Raw genomic sequence first — 24,212 nt, forward strand, 5'->3', positions numbered from 1 at the left:
GCGAGTGTTGAGAAGAAATATCTAATGATTGTAATGGCTAAACATAAGACTAATGTAAAAAAAGTTAATAGAATGAAAACTGTTGTTTTAGGATTTTTTTTCTTCAAATAATTCTAATTGCAGCATTCTTAGTGAATATTTTCCTGAGTTTAATGCCAAAGGCCTAACGTATCATTTATATTTGTTAGAGGATAGGCTTAAGCAATAATTTTTCTAATCTGAGAACAAAATACAACATGAGTTGTTTTAAAAATTCATCAAATATTATTAAAAGCGGAGTTTTAAAATTTAATCTGAGACACTAACACCACTACATCTGTAACACCAATACAAAGTTTAAAAGAGTACTCCATTTCAGAAGCATTTTAATCTGCGACGTTACTTGAAGAGCCTTTTTTATATCCATGTAAAGGCTAAAATATCCATGGGCAGAATTTTATAAATTATTGCTTCATGTCTCCTTCAATATTATAGATTGCCTTTACTATCGTTAAAACACTGTACTAAACATGCTCTTTTCCTCTATATGAACCAGAAAGAATTTACATTAAAACATGTTATTCATACTTGATTTTATTACCATATATTATTGTATACAATTTTGTTTGATAAGGATATTATAAATCATAGTTTGAACAAAATATGTATGACATAGGTATGCAGTAATATTTTGAAGAAAAAAGTCATGAAAACATCTACCAAAAATTTAGTAATACTGAAAAACGCTAGTCGGTGTGGAGTAATGAATGAAAGCTTCCTCATACACTGGAACACAGGCAAATCTCCTGGTACCGGAAGAACAACTCGGTTTAGGAAAAGTTCAAATTAGACATACCCACATACTCAGAAGTGCACATTATCTAAGAAATGAGTCCCTCATTAGACCAGCACACGGAGCATTCTCTGTTTGGCACTTAGCAATACAGACAAATGTGTATTTGGTTTAATGTGATTTTATTATTCTTAGATACATTTTATTTTATATAGATAAAAATATACAATATTGCTTTAAAAGTTTTTAATTTTGTAAGTGTAGAACTGTCATTCTATTCACACTTTAAAAAGCCTATTTTTCCACTAAATAATTCACCCAACGGCATGTGGAAGACACTAACAAAAATGGTTATTGTGAAGGCTTTTAATGAAAAGCTTAAATGTAAAAATGGAATATTAAGCCAGACCACTGGTCTAAATCTCTAGTGATACCTCATACTGGAAACAAATTATGAAGTGTTTTAGACAAATTGGTTTTTTTCCTTAAGTTGATTCTATGGATTCAAAGTATGAACTGAAAATTCATAGAACTGACATATTTTTTCTGAAGCCACTTTGATATACATTAATTTACTAAAAAAAAAAATTAAGTGAAAATAGTGCATTTTAATACTATACCTTGGTTTAAGATTCCGTCATGTTTTTTATAGAATACATGAAAAATGTGCCTGCCCTTCAGATGTCACATTTAAATAAATGAGTCTTTTTTAAAAATTACCTGAGGACAGTAAAGTTAGCAGGGGGATCATTTGCCTTCCCAGTAATAAAGGCCATTGTATCCTAGAAACAATGTAATGTTTGAAGTTAAGAGAATGGCATGGGTGTCTTAAGACCAAAGTAAAAGCAGTTGGATTCATTATTTGATATTTTGAAAAGACGCAAGAATATATGTAAGACTCAAATTACGTGCATATATAAGGTATAGACTATTTTCAAAAGAAAGCTTGAAAATACTTTAAATATAATTTTGTTCATTATAAACTATATAAATGCACCAATCGTGTCACTCATAACAATACTTTGCATCAAACATTGCCAGGTTCAAACTTCACGCTCCTCAAATATGAGAAAAAACAAATAGTTTCCACTGTACTAGTAAGTGAAAGTTATAAAGTCAACATATTCTACCTTAAAGTTCATTCTAGGTCTAAAGTAGTTTTGAAAGAATTTATACACAGTGAAATGGTGATTAAAGAGCTAGAAATCTACTTCCTCCTCGTTGCAAGTTGATAAACACGGTCCCATTCAAGCAGATCTTTGCACACCTGCAACACTGAACCACCATGGTGGAGATTTCAGTAAAGGTAAGCTGCAGTGTATCTCTTTCTCCCGAAAACACTGTTGACATTTTAGTGCTGCAGTCTTTATTTGATGATCAAAAAATAATTTGGAAAGACATTTTACTTTCAAAATTTTTCAACGTAAGGCACATAGCAACATTTAATATGTAGAAGCAACTAGGTAATAAATATTTTTTCAATCATAACTTGCCCTTTTCCTGAAGAAAGTGGGTGAGTAGTGCAGTTAAAACATGCCTGGACTAATACAAAGGACTGAATTTAAGAAATACAAATAACATTTGTGTGCAGAAAGTTATTAAAAAGTTTACTTTCTATCAAATATACATCCTACAGTGTTATAGGTATAAAAAATTGTGAGGCACTTACACAACAAAGGAGGAAAGCACTGAGATTATCTTTTTATAAAAGCACCAAACCACTTATTTTAACATCTGAGATAAAAGCAGAAGATAAAAGGAAATAGTTTGTTATTTGGTGTACTAATAAGAATAGATAAGTTGAAAACTCAGAAGTATTCCATTTTTTTCTGACAGAAATTTTTTATTTAAAAGTGTCATAAAGTTCCCCTGAATAAATTTTGTGTATTCTCTAGTACTCAGACTATAAAGTGAAACAAAGATAGCATCTCCCTCTCTCTGGCAGTACACTTTCTTTTTTAATGACTATAGTATATGTAGTTTTGGTAATTTTTTTTAACTCTTAAAAACATTAAAATTTGGTTTGGAATAATAGTGCGAACAACATACATCAATGCCTCCATGTAAAGTTGCTGATGTCCAACACTGATAGTTCTATTATTCTGTAATCTTCTTTCATCCATGGTGAAAATGGGCTCGGCATTACAGGAATCCACTGGATGTCAAATCGGGGAAAGGTCTGGATTCTGACGTGTGATGAAGGGGCTGAAGGTGTGTGGGAGTCTGAGTGTTATTTATATTATTTAATTCAGCTGGATAGGTTTCATTTAAAACTCCTCCATTCTGAAACTGCAAACAAAAATAGCAATGCAACTTATTAGATTTTTCAAGTATCTTAAGCCACTAAATGATACATTAAAAAGTATTTTTAAAATCTTTGCCTTGCATGTTAAACTTCAGATCCTTTACATCATTCAATGAAGACCAACACGGCAAATATTATGTATTAGCTGCATTTATAACAATTTGGTTTCTCCATTAGATGGTACAGATGTGTGATACATGGGTCTCAGCTCAGAAGTGGTATTAGGAGAGTATTTGATTAACAAATTGCCTTTGGTCTGGATAGGAAATGATGGATCAGAGAGTACCAGTTATGAATCACAGTTAGATATATCCGTCATACATAGGTTGGCTTTGACCAGATTTCATCTCAGGCGAGTTCTGGGTACCAAAGTCTTGACTGCATTCAAAATGACTAGACTGGACTGCAGACATAGAACTTTTCTATAAGAGGTCATTTCTGATAGAAGCATCTTAATATTCCTAAAATATTACAGCATGGGTATGATTTCCTAAGCCATTTTTATTTGTTACAGGCTTTTAGTAAGTACTATTAAAAAGTATCCTAATTATAGATTTTTATCAAATAAAATGCTTGCTCTTGTCCTCTTATAATGCAAATAGTCTAATGAGTCTATAACTGCTACTTAAAAAAAAAGACATAGTCTGTACGCTTTTATAGATTATAGGGCCTTTGTATTGGATATAGTTAGTGAAAGTTATGGAAATTTTCATATAGATCAAAATCATACCCTTAATTCCTTGAAACACAGATTTAAAAGATCCTCTAAAACACACATTAAATATATAGTGAAAGTCATATAATCCAGGTCTTCAGTGAATGGCAGCTGTGGAGCCTTCAAATGGAAGTTATTATGCAGAGAATGGTAGCCTTTGAGTAAGTTACTCTTACCAGTCATTAACACAATGCAAGTCAGCAATTGTCTTGAAGTATATTATCAAAAACAATGCTATTCAATAAAATAATACTGTGAGCCACATAGGCAATTTTTAAAAGTAACTCCCTGGGGAAATACATAGGTCTACAGACTTGCTATTAACTCACTGTTGATAAAGAAGTAATACAAAGTGGCAGGGAGGGGAGAAAAAAAAAAAACTCGAAAGAACCTGGTAATGAAATTTTAGGTTATGTAAATTTTTAAGTTGTCAACAACTTACTCAAGTTACCTATCCATGGTACTTCATAGCAATGTTGTCAGAGTGTACTGAATAATTCTGATATAATTGAAGATGTCAGAAATGAGGATAAGAAAAACTTTCATTACCATTTTCTATCAAAAAACTCATATACAAGCCAAATGTAAGACAATTACAAATGTTAACTTGAATTTTTGTTGCTAATCTAGAATACACAGAAAACAGAAACCAATGAACTTAGGCTTTTGAAGAAAATCTTGATTTAAACTATTTAATTATACTATAAAATGAACTCAATATTTTCTAACAGAAAAGCATGAGTGAAAAAATGATGTATTCCCCAGTGGCCACAGAGAGCAGCTACCATTACTGTTTAAATATATATATATATATATATATATATACACACACATACACACACACACACATATATGTTTAAATCTAAAAAATATATATGTATATATATACACATATATATATAATTTTTTTAGATTTAAAGTGTGCTTGCTGCTAGACGTATTCTGATGACATAGTTTAAAAATATAGGGGCACCTGGCTGGCTCAGTTGGTAAAGCATGTGAGTTATGATCTCAGGGTTGTGAGTTCAAGCCCCTTAAAAAAATAAGTAAAAATTCTGGGGGGTCCTGGGTGGCTCAACCTATTAAGTGTCCGACTCTAGATTTTGGCTCAGGTCAGGATCTCACAATTCATGAGTACAAGCCCCGCCATGGGGTTCTGTGCTGACAGTGCAGAGCCTGCTTGGGATTCTCTCTCTCTCCCTCTTTCTCTGCTCCTCCCCTGCTCGATCTGTCTCTCTCTCAAATAAACAAACAAAACTTTTAGACAAGTAAAAAATTTAGCACAGTACCCAGCTTGACCACATGAGAGAAAGCCAGTAAGTTATGCTTTTTTACAAGATGCTAGAAAAAAACATTCCATCTTGAAGGATAAAATGAGGATTGGGCAGATAACATGGAGGGATTGCCATAGAACACTGAGGACCCTCAGACTGAATTCAGGGATCACCAAGGACAAAGGGTCTGAAAAAAGCACAACGGTATTCACTTTAAGCTGATTTTAACACACACAAAAAAGATTGAGCTTTAAGAAATTACTTTTAAAAATGCAAATATATATTTGAGGTCCGATATTTAAAAAAAAAGTTTTTTTTTAATGTTTATTTACTTTTGAGAGAGAGACAGAGAGTGAGTGGGGGACGGAGACACAGAATTGGAAGTAGGCTCCAGGCTCTGGGCGGTCAACAACAGAGCCCAAAGTGGGGCTGGAACTCACAAACCACGAGATCACGACCAAAGTTGGACGCTTAACCAACTGAGACACCCAGGCGCCTCTGAAGTCTGAATTTTTAAAGGGTCCTATAATTACAAAGAACGGAGATAAACCAAAGGATCTATTCTAAACAATATATGACATATTCTTGTTGCTGTAGCCCTTGATTTTTTTTCTCCTTGGCTGTTCAGTTAAAAAAGATCTATTAGTAACACACTACTACTGGAAAAGTACTGGCTTATTAAAAAACAGTCACATAAAAATTTTATAATTGATGTCTATAAATGTAAGAAGAATCACTAAAAAGGTTTACCCAGCCTGAGAAAACCCTTACCTTGTTTAAAAATGCCTGTGGGTCCGGCATGGTTGGATTGTACTGCATCTGGGCCTCGTGGCCGTGCGGAGGTTCCGGCTCGCACTGGTACATGGACACAGCCCCGGCATAACACGTCTGAGGAGTTACTATGGGCGGCTCTGGAGTAAGTCCGTGTGTTCGGTTCTCAGGAGCTTGTAAACACGTGAAGAAATCTTCTAAATTAGAAGTAGTAGGGTACGGGGATGGTTCGAAGGTCCCTAAGGGAAAGTCTAACTGTGGCCCCTGGGAATGTTGTGGTAGCACAGACTGATCACAGGGGATAAAGTTGTGTGTATAAGGCATAGCATCCGTCTCAGATTTGTAGGGACACTCTTGACTGGTCCCAGGTAAGTCTGAAAGGACATTATACTGCTGTAGCTCTTGCTGCGGACAACCAAAAGGCACAGACTGGTTAGGGCTCCAATTGGCAAACATGCCATTAACTTGCATATGCTGCATTTTCTGACACAGTTGTTGCTGCTGCTCCGATGCTACGAGGTTTTGCTGGTGCTGCAGCTGCTGCTGCTGCTGCTGTTCTAGCTGCAGGTGCTCCTGTACCATACAACTTGAGTTCACAGCCATGGCCTGTTGCTGCTGGTAACCGGGACACTGGAAGGCAGGCTTGCTTAAAGAATCTTGGACATATGTCAGGATTTCATCTGTGAGGTCAATATCTCTGAAGTCATCCTCACCAGAAAAGTCAGTTCTGAAAAATTCCTCATTCTGTTGCATGTCTTTGATATCTTCAAAATCAATGCCTAGGTGTTTCATAATGCTGTACAAGTCACTATTTCTGTTGTCTGCAAAGGGCCCTGATTGACCTCCAGAGATTGCTGGGTTCATGTCCTGAGACTGACCTATTTGCTCGTGTTTCAGGATACTGTTATTTCCCACTGGTGCCATACTGTCTTGCCAATTACTGCATTCATTCATAGGTTTGTTAAAAAGATTTCTTTCAAAAGCTGTGTTACTGGAAGCAGGATAGAGATAAATAGACTCATCTTGTTGCATCATGGCACCCAGGAGGGAATTGGGATTGAAAGATTCCTTATTTAGAGTTGATGTGGTAGCAGACTCTCTTCCACAAGCAGTAGTTTTAGTCCTCACTGGTAAGGGATCCATCATGGGAGGAAAAGGGTTGTTTACCTGGTATAACACAGCTTCTCCAGAAGTAAACATAAAAGGCAACTTCATAGTTCGTTTTCGTAAATGGTCTGTTCCTTCTTCATCTCTAAAATTGGGTATGAGAAAAAAAAGTTATATCAAACACTTAGAAAAATGTAATAGAAAAACAATATAAAAGCAAAATACATTGTAACTGAGTTTGATCTGGAGCATGAACTTTACTTTGACATAAATGTTCCAGATAACAAGTGTTAGAAAACTTCTTAGAAAAATTTAAGTGATTTAGAATTTGTCCCAGAATTTAGTCATTCTATCCATTCTCAGTTACCACTCCTGAAATTCTCCTGAAAAAAATAAATTCAAAGTGGAATAAAGATCCAACTATAAAAACAAACTATAACACTTAGGAATTAACCATCCCAGCCAAGGCAACCCCTGTGCAGAGCAACTGGGGACTCCTTGCCCACTACAGCACTAGTCATTCAGCCAAAGGTGCCAGAGACATGCAACCTACATAGGAGATCCTTCTACACAAGTCTGCTCCTTCAAGATTGGGAGTACCTGTTAAACCTAATGAGAAAGTCAAAATGAGAAGATAGGATAACACTTCCAACAAAAGAGTAAAACAAAACTTGAGAAAAACTAAACAAAATGGAGATAAACAATCTACCTGATAAACTCAGTGACTGCTTCAGCCAAGAGACATAAAATATAAAAAAAAATCAGAGTTGAATACAATAACTAAAATGAAAAATACAGAAGGAATCAACAACAGGTCAGACAATGCAGAAGAATGGATCAGTGACCTGGAGCACAGGTAATGGAAAGTAGGCAAGGAGAACAGCAAAAAGAAAAAGGACAAGTTAAGGGGTCTCTGAGACAACATCAAACACACAAACATTCACATTATAGGGCTCCTAGAAGAAGAAGACAGAAGGAAAGGGGCTGAAAAATTCCCTAAACTGGGGAAGGAAACAGGTTTTCTGGTCTAGGAAGCAGCCAAACTCTGCAGGCCAGAAGGGGCTGTCATGAGATATTCTAACTACTGAAAGGAAACAAACCTACAGCAAGGCTATCACTCAGAATTGAAGAAGAGATGAAAACTTTCCCACACAAAAGTTAAAGGGAATTCATCACCACTAAACCACTTAAAGGAAATGTAAAGGGACTTCTTTCAGGAAAAAATAGGTCACAACAAGAAGTGAGAAAATTAAGAAAGGAAAATTGTCACTGGCAAACCTAGAGTACAGGCAGGAGATGGATCATTTGTAAATGCATGATTTAACCTTATGATGATGAGAAGACAAAAGTAGTAAAAATGAATTAGATCTAAATATTAGTTTAGGGAATCAAAGATAAAACATAACATCAAATATATAAAAAATGGAGAGGGGAGCAAAAAACATAGTACTTTTAGAAATGTGTTCAAACTTAAGCAACCATCAACTTAATATAAACTGCTATATACTTGGGATGTTATATATGAACCTTAAGGTTACTGCAGACCAAAAATAGGTAAAAGATTTAAAAAATAATATCAAATAAAGAGAAAGAAATCCAAGTAAGACACTGAAGAAAGATACCCATCAGAAGGGAAGCAAGACAATAAGGGAAAAGAGAAGAACTACAAAAAAAAAAAAAATCAGAACAGTGAACACAATGGCAATTAATGTATTAAATATAAATGGTCTAAATGCTTCAATCAAAAGATACAAGGTGACTGGATAAAAAACAAGACCCATCTATATGCTACCTATAAGAGACTAACTTCAGACTAAAGACAGACTAAAAGTGAAGGGATATGAAAATATTTTCCATGCAAATGAAAGCAAAATAAAATAAGCTGGGGTAACAATACTTACAAGACAAAATACATTTTAAAACAAAGACTATAACAAGAGACAAGGAAGGGCATTGCATAATGATAAAGGGATCAATCCAACAAAAGGATATAACAAATGCAAATATCTATGCACCTAGTAGAGGATCTGTAAATACATGAAGCCTAAATGAAAGACATAAAGGGACACAAAATGACAGTAACACAACAGTAGTAGGGGGACTTGAGCACCCCACTTACATCAGTGGATAGATCACCTGGGCAAAACATTAATGAGGAAACAGTGGCTTTGAATGATACATTAGACCAGATGGAGTTAATCTATAACAGGGAATTCCATCTAAAAGAAGTAGAATGCACATTCAAATGCACACAGAACATTCTCTAAGACAGATCATGTTAAGTCACAAAACTAGTGTCAGTAAATTTGAGACTGAAATCCAAACAAGGATTTTTTCTGACCACAGATAAATGAAACTAGAAATCAACTGTAAGGAAAAAAAAAAAAAAAAAAAAAAAAAACTAGAAAAAACACAAATACATGGAGGCTGAACAACAGGGTATTAAAAAACCAAAGGAACAACAAAGAAATGAAAAAGGAAATCAGAAAATACCTGGACACAAATGAAAATGGAAATACAGTGGTCCAAATCTTTGGGATACACCCAAAGTAGTTCTAAGTAGTTGAAACCAATACAGGCCTATCTCAAGAAACCAGGAAAATCTGAAACAAATCTAACCCTTCACCCAAAGCAACTAGAAAAAGAATAAACACAAAGTTAGAAGGAAGGAAATACTAAAGACCAGAGCAGAAACACATGAAATAGAGACGACAAAGAAATGATTAATGAAACCAACAGCCTTTGTAAAGATAATCAATAAACCTTTAGCGAGGATCAAGAAAAAAAGAAAGAAAATGCAAATAAATAAAATCAAATAAAAGAGAAGTAACAACCAACCCTATAACAATATAAGAGACTATATGAAAAATTGTATGCCAACAAATTGGAAAACAAAAACAAAACGATTAGGACTGCACCAAAATAAAAAGCTTATGAAAAGTGAAAAAAACAATCAACAAAATGAAAAGACAACTTACTGAATAGACGATATTTGCAAATGATGTATCTAATAAGGGGTTAATATCCAAAATATATAAATAATTCATACAACTTACCAAAAAGAATCTGATTAAAAAGAGAACCTGATAGACATTTTTCCAGGGAATATAACAGACGACTGACAGATGAAAAGATGTTCAACATCACTAATTATCACGGAAGTGCACATCAAAACTACAATGAGATATCACCTCACACCAGTCTGAATGGCTACCATCAAAAACAAGAAATAACAAGTGGTAGCGAGGGTGTGGAGGAAAGGGAGCCCTCATGCACTGTTGGTGGGAATGTAAACTGGCACAGCCAACGTGGAAAACAGTATAGAAGCTCCTCAAAAAATTAAAAAAATAACCACCATGCAATTCAGTGATTTCACGGCTGGGCGTTTACCCAAAGAAAATGAAAACACTAACTCAAAAGGATACAGACACCTTTATGTTCATTACAACACTGCTTACAATAGCCAAAATATGGAAGCAAACTGTCTATTAAACAGAAGAGAGGATAAAGAAGATATGGTATATTGCTCAGCCATAAAAAAGAATGAAATCCTGCTATCTATAAAAACATGGATGGACCTACAAGGTGTTACACTAAGTGAAAGTTAGAGAAAGATGAATACCATATGATTTCACTTACCTGGAATCTATAAAACTGACAAAACACACACACACACACACACACACAGATACAGTTTCATAAATAGAGAACAAATTGGTGGTTGCCAGACTGAAGGTGCTGGGAGGATGGGTTAAATAGATGAATGGGATTAAGAGGTATAAACTCCCAGTTATAATAAATTATGGGGATGAAAAGTACGACGCAGGGAATACGGTCAATAATACTGTAATAACTTTATATGCTGACATATGGCAGCTACACTTACGGTAAGCACTACATAATGTGTATCATTGTTGAATCACTATGTTGTACATTTGAAACTAATAAAATATTGTATGTTAATTATACTTAAAAAATCTTAGAAATCTGAGTGGGAAGAGTCATGTGTAAATAAAATGGAGAATCTCTATAGGAAAATACTAGCATAATTGACATAAAAATTAAAAATCTTACATGGCACAAGCATTCATAAATCAAGTTAATGCACATATAAAACGTGTCATGTCTGTAATTTCACATGTATACTATATATAGTATGTGTGTGTATAAATATATCCAACTTAACACCCATAGGAAGTAAAGAGCTCCAATGAGGACCCAGAGAGAGGCAAACAACATAGGAGAAAATAGACAAACAATATGAACGGACAATTCATAGAAGGAAAATGCCCTAGAAAGATACAAAAGATGTCCTGCCTCATTGGTAATGAGAAAATGCAACCAATAACCTTTTAATAACTAACAGAACAAGCAAACTCAAATAGTAAAAATATGAACAGCCCAAATGAAACCACTGATAAATGAAGAGCACTATACCTGCAATAGAACACAGATTCTTGACCCGAGCACATGGGATATGTTACTAACACTGACTATATATTTGATCATAAAACATTTGATCATAAATTATACAAAAAATAAAATTTCAAAACACATCACACACAGAATGTTTTCTAACTTCAGTGGAATTGATGTAAAATTCAATAACAAAAACACCAGGGGCACCTGGGTGACTCAGTCGGTTGAGTGTCCAACTTCGGCTCAGATCACAATCTCAAGGTTCATGGGTTCAAACCCCGCATTGGGCTCTGTGCTGACAGAACAGAGCCTGGAGCCTGCTTCGGATCTGTGTCTCCCTATCTCTCTGCCCCTCCCCCACTCACGTGCACTGGCTCTAGAAGACATTAAGAAAAATTTTTTTAAAACAAAAAACCCAGAAAATCCCCAATGTAAAAAGTACATACTAATATATTTCAAAATCATGAATAGAAAAAACAAGACATATCAAAACACAAGGACTGTAGTTAAAGTTGTGCTTAAGGGGAAATTGATAACTTAAAGGCTGGAAAAACAGCAAATATACCCAAAGAGGGTAGAAGGAAAGAAGTAATAAGCAGATATAAATGCAGCAGAAAACAAGCAAACAATAGGAAAAATCAACAAACCAAAAGTTGGATCCTTGAGAAGATTAGAAACTAATGGCTTTGTAGCAATAATTTGAGAAGGCACAATTTGCTAATAACAATGTTTCTTTAAAAGTACAGATACTACAAAATGAAAAGGAAATACAGCATAAAAGAGAAAAATCATCATCATGTTAATGAATCCAGAAGTATTTAACAAAATTCAGCACCCATCATGATGATAACATTTAGTAAACTAAAGAGAGGGGAAGCTCTTAAATTAAAAACATATATATATATATATATATATATATATACACACACACACACACATATATACACACACATGAATATATATATTATAGGTATATATATACATGAGTGTACATATACTTAAAAATATATATTTAGTAGCAAAATGTATATAATCTGTATGGATATATGAATATAATGTATATAAATGTACAGAATGTATATGTGTATATATGTATGCATGTAGTATCTAGATATTGTATATGTATGTGTGTATACATACACACACACATGTGTGTGTGTGTGTGTGTATATATATATATAAAATTTAGTAGCAAAAGCACGATCACAGCATCATACTTGGTGGTAAAATATTAAAAGATTTCCCCCTGAGACGGGTAATAAGACAAAAACAAAACCTGATATCATTATTTCTTTCACATTTTACTGAGGGCCTAACCAGTGCAATAAAGGAATTTTAAAAAATAATGTCTAAAGATTAAAAAAATTATTGCAAATGTTATGTAGTAAATTGTGAAGGACCCAGACACTTATGAGAATAAGTGTATTTCAATAAGTTCACTGAATACAAGCCAGCATTAAAAAATTCAACGATTAGAAACTGGTGTACACATGCATACTATTCTTTTTAATGTTTTATTTATTTTTTGTTGAGCAAAAGAGTGGAAGGGGGAGGACAGACAGAGAATCTCAAGTAGGCTCCATGATGTCAGTACAAGAGCCTGACTTGGGGCTCGATCTCACGAACCATGAGATCATGACCTGAGCTGAAATCAAGAGCTGGATACTTAACCGACGGAGCCACCCAGGCACCACACCATGCACACCATTTAAAAACAGCATCACAAAACATCAAATAACTAGAAATAAAATTAAGAAAAAGATACGTAAGAGTCAGGTAAGAAAAATACAACCCATTATTAAGACAAAGACATAGGTACAGACTCATGTACCCATATGCACATACATATATTCACCATGTTCAAGGGTTGGAAGAGTCAGTATTGTAAAGACGCTGATTATCCCAAAATAAGCTATAGTTTCAATGCTATTCCGTTCAAAATCACAACAGATACTCCGGTGAAATATGACAACTTATTTCTAAAATACAAAGGATAAAGAAGAGAGGAGACAATGCTAGAGGAGAACAAAAATTCCTCAACTAATATGGAAAGCTGACACACAAATATCAAGATTTATTATAAAGATGTAGTAATAAAGAGAATGTGCTATTGAGGTGAAAACAGACAAGTAGACTAATGGAATCCAGAAACAGAACCACAGACACAATCCCCTAATCAAAATGCAGTGGAGCAGGGAAAAAAAGCAGCCTTGTCAATAAGTGATTCTGATCAACTGGATATACATATAAAGGAAAATATTAATGTTGATCTTATCTCAAGTCACATACAAACAAAACATCCGCTCTCTAGAGCGTAGAAAACATTTCTAATACAAATATCTGACAAAATGCTTATTTACAGAATCTATATGAAACACAAAAACCTCTGCTTGTTTAGAAAACATGTACTAAGCACAGGACTGTTATGCATTTATTTTATTTTATATATGGCACTAGCTTTTCATCTTTCCTTCATACATCAGGAAAAAACCTGGAGTCTTCTTTGGTTATTCTCTTTGTGTAATTCCACCTATTTAGTTGTTCAATAAAGTTTGTCAATTCTGTCTTCTCAATGTCCTTCATTTATGCCTTGTTTCTTTACATATTTTCAGTTTTTACTTCCAGAGAAAATTCTCATAGAATTTATTTTGAGGTTTTCATGTAAGAGGATTTATAAACCAAAGTGTTATTAAAAAAAAAAAAAAGAAATTAAGACCTGAAACATTTTGTCTTTTACTTACGTCAGTGGTCTCTGAGTTGCAATGATATAATCTGGTCTTCCATTTTTATACACTAAGCGTGCATTAGACTGAACCCAGGTCCATCGATTGTCTTTGGTGAGAAGCCTGAATACTATCATGCCACTTTCTCCAGTCTTAATCACTAAAACAAAATCCAAAAATTAAATTATCAAACTGAAAACAACATTTTAATTCTTTTTAATGCTTATTTCTGAGAGACAGAGACACAGCATGAGTGAGGGAAGGGCTGAGAGACAGGAAGACACAGAATCTGAAGAAAGCTCCAGGCTCTGAGCGGTCAGCACAGAGCGCCACGTGGGGATCGAACTCAAGAACCATAAGATCATGATTTGAGACAAAGTCAGTCGCTTAACTGACTGAGCCACCCAAGTGCCCCTGAAATCAACATTTTAAAGAAAACCTCTGAAACAAAGCCCCTATGACATATTTTTTGGACATATTTCTTTTATCACCAAAGATGATATATGTCTTGATAACTTTTAAACACAATATATTAAAATGTATGGAAACAGTTCTTCAGAGTTGTTTATTTTCTACTTCAGACTAAACATTATTTTAAAAAAATTTTTTCTTAATGTTTATTTTTCAGAGAGAGAGACAGAGCACGAGGTAGGGAGAGGCAGAGAGAGAGTGGGGACACAGAATCTGAAGGAGGCTCCAGGCTCTGAGCTGTCAGCAAAGAGCCCGACATGGGGCTCGAACTCCCAAACCATGAGATCATGACTTGAGCCGAAGTCAGTCGCTTAACCGACTGAGCCACCCAGACGCCCCAAGACTAAATTTATTATTTAGTAGATTAAAGGGAAGACTAAATCAGAAAATTCTGGTAATACATCTAACTACAGAGAGGGTACACAATTTGGGGAAAACAAAACGATTAAAATTAATTTCATTTTAAAAAGGGAATGTTTCTACCACTTAGGAATTTATTTAGCCATTTTAAAGCATAATCTACATTAGCATAGATTTATAAATTAATGATACCATTTAAAATGCCATTAAAAATTGAGCAAAACATTGGGCAAAATGTTCGTTTTCATAGTAATTAAAGTACTAGACTCTTGCATGGTAGGTGTAAGGCAGTTAATAAATTGAGTGTAATTCAGGTTAATCATAATGGTTCGACATCGACTGTAAGTTTATCCAGTTGCTTTAAACTCATTACCTTATGTAAAATTGGAAACATGTACTAGAATATATGCAGTTTTTTTGGACACATTCATAACAAAATACAACTTACTCCGGATATGGTACTCTGCACAATAAAGCATATCAGCAGCATGAATAAATTGATATCCTGATCCTCTCATGCACAACTCTGCTTCAGTGTAGCCTAAAACAAGTCTTCCTCTGTTTAAAAAAAAAAAAAGGTAAATAAGAAATTAAAATTTAACATAAATGAAATAAACAACCTAATTGATCAGTTATATGCTATTTTCTGCACTGTTTTCCTTGATTCAGAATTTCATATGAGCAGTAGAAAAAACCATATTCATGCAAGTGATCTCTTTTGTTTATGACTGTTAATATCAGTTTTATTTTCTTCTTCTGAAAAAAAAAAACTTGAAAATTAGCATGGCTAAAGATGAATCTAACAGAGTAGATTATGTAGGTAAAACAGAATCTTTAATAAAAACCTAGAAAGCATATACTCCATTTCAAGGGGCAAAGCTTTTCACATCTGTCTGCATTCCCATATTAGGGGAAAACCAATTGTAGGTTTTGACACAGTATGAATGCTAATAGCACAGTCTACCTCATAATTTTCTGGAAGTTACTCAGCTTCTAGGGCTAAAAATCAAATAGAGTCTGTGCATTAAAAAATGTAAAACAAACCAACAAATGTCATCAGGATAGTGAATCTTACTAATACAAGCAAATCATCTTTATGACACAGAAACTGTGACAAGTATCGTAAAAAAAAATTACAAGAGGATTTGTGAGCCTGATGAAATTATTTTAAAAGGCTACACTGAAAGAGTATGAAATAACAGCTAATTTAATAAACATTATTATTTACACTACATGTTTTACATACTAAGAGAGATTTGCTACAACAAAATATACATTTAATGAAAGAAAACTGAACAAGTTTTACTTACTTGGCATCACAACCAGTAGGTGTAAAGTCCAATTTGTGTTTGGTTCTAAAGATGAAGTTTTTGGTTCGAATTTCAAGTATGGAGGGTGGCTGCAGTGGAGTAGCTATTGCAAACAAAGCCAACTGAGGTGGAAGGATTGACCCATCTTTGCCTTTCTTGTTCTGTCCGTGAAGATACTTTAACCTCCCCTGGAAATTCATTGCCTTTAAAAAACCAAAACCGGCTTATTAAAATTAACCCTTTAAAACTGTTAATTTCCAAAGGCTCAATCATGGCCATTTCCACTGTTGTTGATAATTCCATAAAAGTTCCTGAGGCTGACTGATGTTACATCCATTCTTTTCTCCACAAGAAGCCCATTATAATTATCCCAAATGGCAATATGAATTAGATGCTAAAGGGGCAGCCCAATAAGGTACTCCTTTTTAACTGTCACAACAAAAATACCCGTATCATCTTCTGAGCTCATAAATGCCCTGTCATTCACACCTAGAGGACGTAGCTGTTTCCCCCCATGGCATTCAATACATGTTTCCTGAATGAACGAATAATGCTAAAGTCATCAAGTACACATTAATTTTCAAATAGAGATGAGCTATATTCCACAGCTCATGCTCTATTTCATAACTCATGGCAATCTTTCATACACAGATAAAATGCAATTTCATTAAAATGCTAAAATTAATCATAAAATCACATAAAGAATGCAGAACTCAAAGTAACAATAAAGGGTACTTTTAGAAAGAAGATTGAGGAAACAAAGATGATTTAAATGTGAACATGGTCAACTTAGTTGCTTCAAACAGTATTAATCAGGCTGAGGGATGATTCTGACCTCAGTATGATATGGTAGCAGCACAAGGAACCAAAGACCCAATTATGCAAATTCCACCTGAGAAATACATATTAGCTGATCATCAGTACTAGGAAAGCTATCTCAAAGCACAATTCTAACTCTGGGTCAGCAAAATTATCTTCAGAAATAAACACATTAACAAAAATCACTGTTTGCTAATAATGTTTAAGATCTGGTTACTTCAAATTCCTGCTAATTCACAAGAGTAATATGCACTATGCTTTGTACTGTCTTCTGTGCCTAGTGGAGTGCACTTCCTTAAGGACAAAGACAGTATGAATCTGAGCATCCTGCGAAAGCTGCTCCCTGATTATCCTGTTCAGGTGTTCAGAACAACAGCATCTCATACCAGATGACTACTTTGCAATCATGAATATCCAACCATTTTTCTTTCTTTTTAAATGTTTTTATTTATTTTTTAGAGAGAGACTGCAAGCAGGGGAGGGGCAGAGAGAGAGTTAAGACACAATCTGGAGCAGGCTCCAGGCTCCAAGCTGTCAGCACAGAGCCCAACATGAGGTTCAAACCCACAAACCATGAGACCATAACCTGAGCCTAAGCCGGACGCTTAACTGACTGATTTACCCAGGTGGCCCTACAACCATTTTTCTATATGGCAGTTACTGTAGCTGTGTAGCAAAGGACATGATAATTTTCTGTTCAGCAGGAATTAAATGCAAAGAGGGTTTAAAGCAGCAGTCTGCTGCTAAACGGCGACTAAGTTCTCTTTTACATAAAAAAGTCCCAGAAATATTTTGCCAAGATACAAAGTCCATGTTATTTCACTCAGTCTTTGTTACTATATCCTAAAAGATCGAGATTTGGAGTTATGGAAGATACTAGAAATCCGAAAAAAAAAGTTACTTTCCTTCATGCAATTATTTTATAAAGGAGGTTTTTAAAATCAAACTCAAATCTAACCGAAGAAAATGGTTTCGACATTTATTTCTTACTTTCTGAAGTGCAATTGCCAGTATCATAAGATTTTGCACCTTACCAGGAAACCAGATGAATTATCCAGGAGACACCTTAGTCGGCACACGAAGCTCCTCTCCATAAAGGAAGAGTTTTCTGGAGGAAGCTGGTCCGGGTTATAACAGACTGCTGGCTGCGGGAGGCCATTAGCTTCTAGAGAAATAATAGCAACACAAATTTACATCCCATTTTGCTGTACAATCAGGTGTTTTGGGGTAAAATTTGTGTTAATTTCTTAACCAGATTCTATTCTGAATACAGAAATGAAGAATCATTTTCAGAAGAGGAGCTAATGAAATACACGTACAGAATATCACTTTTACTACACAGAACTTCACCTACTCAGTTTTGTTTTTATTTCTATTGTCAATAATCGTCATATTCTCTAACACTTTTTATCTTCTTAGCACCTTCACACATTTCTAAAAGCATTGATTGAGAAAAGATTTTACCTTTGGATTTTTATTTGGTGCATTTTACAGACAGAACGACTTCTACACACTCCAGGATCAACCTTATACATCCCTTCCAATCTTTCAAAAGTTATTTGTATAAAGTATATTACCAAGTATGGTAACACTTCTTAGCTTGAAATTCATCAATGGTGGTCATTTGTCAAAATATTCCTTAGGTCTTCAGTCTGTGGCTTGGCTGTGACATCCAACTGCAGACTCCTGTCTTTCCACTTCTTCCCAACCTTAACCAAGGAGTTATATGCCTCCAAAGGTTCTCTGCCTCTTTTCACAGACTTACATTAAAAACTCCCCAACACTATCTTTCGGTAAACATTCTTACCATCAATTCTTTGTCCAGAGTCTGCACACTGCGTAGGGTTTAATGTCCAGTGCAGCTGACGCTGAAATTCAGGTCGATCTTCAGTGTGAATAAGTTCATACACACTCTGGTGTATGACATCAGACTAAAGAAAAAACACACAGGGAAATTTTTTTAAAGCCGTGATTAAAAAAATGTGTCTTACTAAGTTAATTTCAAAATGTAGCTACATTACGGGGTGGTCGTTAATGGTGATGAATGCACATGAATCAGACAGATGATCGCAGAGCTGTCCAGTCACCCAAGATAGGAAAAGCTAGAGAGAGGGGAGCACTGTCACTGGTGAGCAAGAGTTCCTTGCCATCATTTCCCTAGCTGAATGCTCTTCAATTACAGAAGTGAACTCTTCACTCCTTCATGGCAACACATTAAGTTCTGTGTCTTTTTAGCCACTTCTTGATCTTTTAAATCCTATTTCTTTCACAAACGCTTGTCTGAAAATCCAGTTGTCTTAGACTTCTCTAAGCTTAAGAGTATTAAATTATTTCTTTCCCTGTCCTCTAATGACTTTCTTTAATGTTAAATTTTTATTTCCAGTCCACTCTGGAAGAATAAGGGATTATACCTTTACCAGGTCAGAATCCTTCTTCTACCACTTGACTCTCCACAAGATAGGCTTTGTCGCAGAGCCAGGTTCCGCTGGTTTAGCTATCTAGACTTAAACCTCCTTGTGAACGTAGCTAGCATTAAACCATCTCTATGCAGTCCATTACCCGATTACCAGAGTTCTTCTCGGAAACACAGACTGTAGCACAGGTTCCCTTAACAAAAAAAGCTTAGAGGCTTCCACTGTGTACTTAACATAGTTTAAACTTCAGTCGGTTTAGCAGTGTAGACACTGTTATTCAAGCCAGCAGTCTCAGCATCACCTGTGAGATTGTTTGACATACAAATTCATAGGCCCCACTCTGACGCACTAAATCAGAGTATGTCGGAGTGGGGACCAAAGATTTTAGTTTTGCATCAAGTTCTTCCAGTGAGTCTTAACACATTAGAATTTAAGACCTAGTGATACATAAGAAAAGCTAGCAGTCAAGTGTCCTTACAAACTGTTCTCACATCATATCAGATGCTCTTGTCCCTCAAATATGACAAACACCACTCCATTTATGCACCATTTATTCAAGAACGTTAAACAAACCAAATACATTCATCTCTTTAAGCACTTCCAGTCTACTGCTTATAGTAGTGCTTCTATCTCTTCTTTCCTGTGCTCCTCCTACACTAAAGTCCACCCTCTGAATCTTATGCTTAAATACCATTTGCATCAGGAAAGCTTCCATTATCAGCATTAAGTCAGAATTAAAGATATAAACCATGATATTTTGCCTGTACCTTTACATATCACCTCATTCATTTCAGAGCTGCCGCATGCCCTCCATAGTATCCATAACTAATTTGATGGCAAATAATCTCCTGTCTGCCCCCCATCCAATGTTTCTAATATATAAGAGATTCCTTAATAAGTGAAAGATGAAACACAATATCCATGAATCTCATAAAACATTTAAGAAAATTATAATGCAGTAAATTATTAATAGTATAGAAATTATTCGCTGCAAAAAGATGATTTTTATTTTATAAGCATATTTTAATTGACATTTTCTATATATAAAGTGTCAATTACATCCCTAAAATGTATGATACATAGAGTTAATTTCTGAAAAGACTTTAAATGACCCAAGAAAAATATATTTACCTGCTGGAACCCTAAGTAATCTTGTATAGTAGAAGAAGCATAAAAGACCAAAGCATCTGTAGTGACAACCAGCACGAAGCCATTCAGAGCCTACAAAGAAAAAGATTAGTAATTAGAAAAAGATTCTAAAATTAGTAATGTGACTAAATAACAATATGGTCACTCATAAATAATGAGGTTGCTTAAGACTGTTACTTTATTGCTGAAAATTTTTCTCTTTTAAATGGCTAAAATCACACCTCATAAACACAGATACACTGTATACTGTGGGATGAGTGGAATCTATTCATACCTTTTGATTTAGGTAAGGAAAAGCTTACAGCTAAATTTAATGCTCAGTCACAGTAACTTCAGTAAAACTGGTTTCGTCTTCCTCATGCTTCAGATATTGCTTTAAATATACTGTATATTTTTACTGTACATGTTTTTTAAATTGTATAAACATGTATTATAATCTATCACATTGCTTTTTAGAGAAAGATAGTCTGTAAAGATGCTTATTATTTTCTGAAGAGAAATTTGATAGAACATCTTTGCACAGACCATTCACGCATTGAAGCAATTTGAAATCTGAATACTCCCAAAGCATTAAAACAATTTAAAAACTTTTATTGGCAATATAATCACATATATGGACTGCACATAAAATACACATAATATACATGTAATACAAATATACACTTTAATTACTAATATATTCAAGTTTAAAGCTGTCATTTTATATAAGACAAATGTCCATCTAATTACTAATATAGTCAAGTTTAAAGCTATCATTTTATGTGTGCTATTTCTATTATTTCCATCTATATTATACTTCTTTTTCTTTCAATTTTACCTGCTTTTGGCCAATTTTTATTTTTATTATTCCCTTTGCTCCCCTACTTTCAGCTTAGAAATTTATATTCTTTTCTATTCTTTCAATCATTACTCAAGTCCACTGTTAATATTTCTATACTCTTGGATAAAAGAAAGAGTATTTATTTGGATCACTTTAAACATTTATGGTTATCACATATTTTATCTCTATAAGCCTTCACTGTTTCCTGCTTCAGTTCAGCTCAGCAGAGTTCAGTGTGTTCTTTGCTATTTTATCATGGCTAAACCCTTCTGAGACTCTCGTCTTCTTCATGTAAAAGGACAAATGGTGTGGTTTAGTGAGAACCATACAGTTTGGAGTCAGATTTGAACTGGATTGCTTTCCCAGTCTCTTATTATCTCTGTGGCTTTGGTTATTTATGCCTTCAAATTTTAGTGTCATCATTTGAAAAACAGGCAATTTGGTTAAGAGCCTATTTCATCTTAGCGCCTGGCACAGAGTCGGCACTCAATTAACATAAGGCACCATTACTATAAGGTTGTGGAAATGAGCAAATATTTACATGACCATGCTTTGTGAACTGTTGAGGTATATAATGACAACAATTAGCTAATTCAACACTTAATCAATGATGACAAACTGAAGAGGACAGCTATCAAGTACTGGAGCTAGAGAATTACCAAGACATTGCCACTGTGCTTAGAATGCTAGCAAAGTCAGGTAAGTATCTAACTTAATTATTAGATACGGTAGATGAACAGCAGCTGTCTTCCTTTTCACTCTAATTTTTTCATCTTCAAGATTCTTGATCTCTAATATACGCCTGCAAAACTGACTGCAAAGACAATAAACAGCATCTACTATTTAACAGCCACTTTTCTAAACGCTTTTGTTTATTCGTCAACATTCCATTGAGGTAGGTGCCATATTCCAGTATTGCAATCAGGTAAACGAGGTGAACTGCAAAACAACTTGCCGAAGGTCACAGAGCGAAGCTGAGCCAGGAAACAACCAGCCTTGCTCAATGAAGCCTGTCTACGTTATCTATCATGGTCTGCCTCCTCTAGGAGTATTGCTCGCCAGCTGTGGCAGGACTGTTAAACTTTTAATCCCAACTGGGCTCTAAAGTTCTTGATTTCAGAGATTATGGCTACAATGCCTGGTGATTTCCCCAAAAGGAATGGGGCTGGCACCCACCGGGAACTTAAATATTTACTCATTAACACCCTACAAATTATTCTTAAATTTCAGTTGGCAGTAATAATAGATATACCGTTTTTGTATTTTTTCCTTCCAAAAATATCTTCTTTTTAGATAGGAGTATCCACTTATCATATGCATTTTATTTTGTAGAGTGTCCTGCTTTCTCAAACAGCGAAATGAATTTAGTACTTTCCAATGAGCTCATTATGCCAGAAGACACAAAGATAATTTAAGTTATAATATCACACTCTCTTAGACGGTGAATTGTCAGAAATAAAAAACCTTTAAAAAGAATATATGCATCCTGATTTTATGTATATCTCAAATGATCTTAAATACTATATGGAAGAAAGTTATTATACTGAAAGAGTCAATAAAAATATGGTAATTACATATTAATGAAAGAAATTATCATTCTTTAGACTTACAAAAATTTGCCCTACCTATCTGAAAGTCATGTTGAGGTTCACTTACTATTTAACGTAAGACAAATAAACTGCAATCAGTAGTGTTAATTATTGTTTCAATGGCTCTTAACAACAAAGCTGTTGATTATAATCAGCACCACAGTAAATAGCACCAGACAGAACGTGATGAAATAAATGAAAATAAATGTCTGAAATAAATAATGGCTAATGAGAAGATACAAAAAGTCATTTTTTTTTCATTTTTATTCCTGGTAAAACAGTAATAAATTTAAGCTAAGTTTAAAAGTAATTATTTAAAATTTTTGCTAATAAACTATTATGTAACATTTTCTTTATGTATCTCCTTAGTTAAAACCAAAGGAAGAGATTTCTCATTAAAAAGTTTCATGCCAGAGGGTATACTCTACCTCTGGAAACATTCTCTATGTCTGAGGGATAATTGGTTGATAATCACATGTTGAAAGTATAAAGTTAGATGCCATTATGGCAACTGTATATAATGAAGTATGCCATTTTCACGTGTCTACAAGTTTTTGGTCAGCTATTTCAGAAGAGATAACAGCCAAGCATGATACTAGCAAATCAGATAACGTGTGATGCTTCCAAATGGAAAATCTACTACTGATATGCAATATAATTCATAACAGATGCATTTATTTTAAAGACCTAAATGTTTTCAATTTTCAGATAATTAAAAAAATGAGACTAGTTTTTCATTAGTATTATTTTTATTCTTTGTCGTTGAATAGAATATGTTTACAATTTGCCTAAATATTCTATGAGGGGAAAAAAAAATCATTGGCCCATAATTTAAACAGTTTTACCAAATGTTAAGCATTCCATATGTGATTATTTTCATTTGAAATAAAGGACTTCCTTATTACTTTACTACATAACCCATGGTGTGTGTTTAATCACATGAAGCAACAATTATTAGAATGTCTTCCTATAACCTGAAGAAGGAGTCTTTACGTTTCAAGCTATTATACACATAAACATCCTCAGCCAGGGACAGGTTGAGTACTCATGCTTGAATATATTTAATTTGTTTAACCTAATGGGTGCAAAACTTAATTTTCGTAATTACAAAATTATAATAAAAAATGTTATAAATTGTTGGGTTACACATAAGCATTTTCAGAAAGAATTAAGGGAGCTATCAAAAGTTGCGGC

The 24,212-nt window shown here is 34.4% G+C and overlaps 1 protein-coding gene across 1 annotated transcript in view; it reads right to left on the reverse strand.

Moving 5' to 3' along the window:
- Window positions 1-557: 557 nt before the first annotated feature.
- Window positions 558-24,212, reverse strand: part of AHR (aryl hydrocarbon receptor) — a 53,733-nt gene continuing 30,078 nt past the window's right edge. The window contains exons 4-11 of the mRNA XM_027072007.2: window positions 20,592-20,681; window positions 18,854-18,977; window positions 18,081-18,211; window positions 16,228-16,430; window positions 15,366-15,475; window positions 14,105-14,246; window positions 5,838-7,089; window positions 558-3,061 (exon numbers count right to left, since the gene is read on the reverse strand). Of these exons, the coding sequence (XP_026927808.1) occupies window positions 2,915-3,061; window positions 5,838-7,089; window positions 14,105-14,246; window positions 15,366-15,475; window positions 16,228-16,430; window positions 18,081-18,211; window positions 18,854-18,977; window positions 20,592-20,681 (2,199 nt within the window). The 3' untranslated portion in view covers window positions 558-2,914. The remainder of the gene's footprint in view (window positions 3,062-5,837; window positions 7,090-14,104; window positions 14,247-15,365; window positions 15,476-16,227; window positions 16,431-18,080; window positions 18,212-18,853; window positions 18,978-20,591; window positions 20,682-24,212) is intronic.

This window comes from Acinonyx jubatus, chromosome A2, assembly GCF_027475565.1.
Source record: "Acinonyx jubatus isolate Ajub_Pintada_27869175 chromosome A2, VMU_Ajub_asm_v1.0, whole genome shotgun sequence".
NCBI classification, from domain to species: Eukaryota; Metazoa; Chordata; class Mammalia; order Carnivora; family Felidae; genus Acinonyx; species Acinonyx jubatus.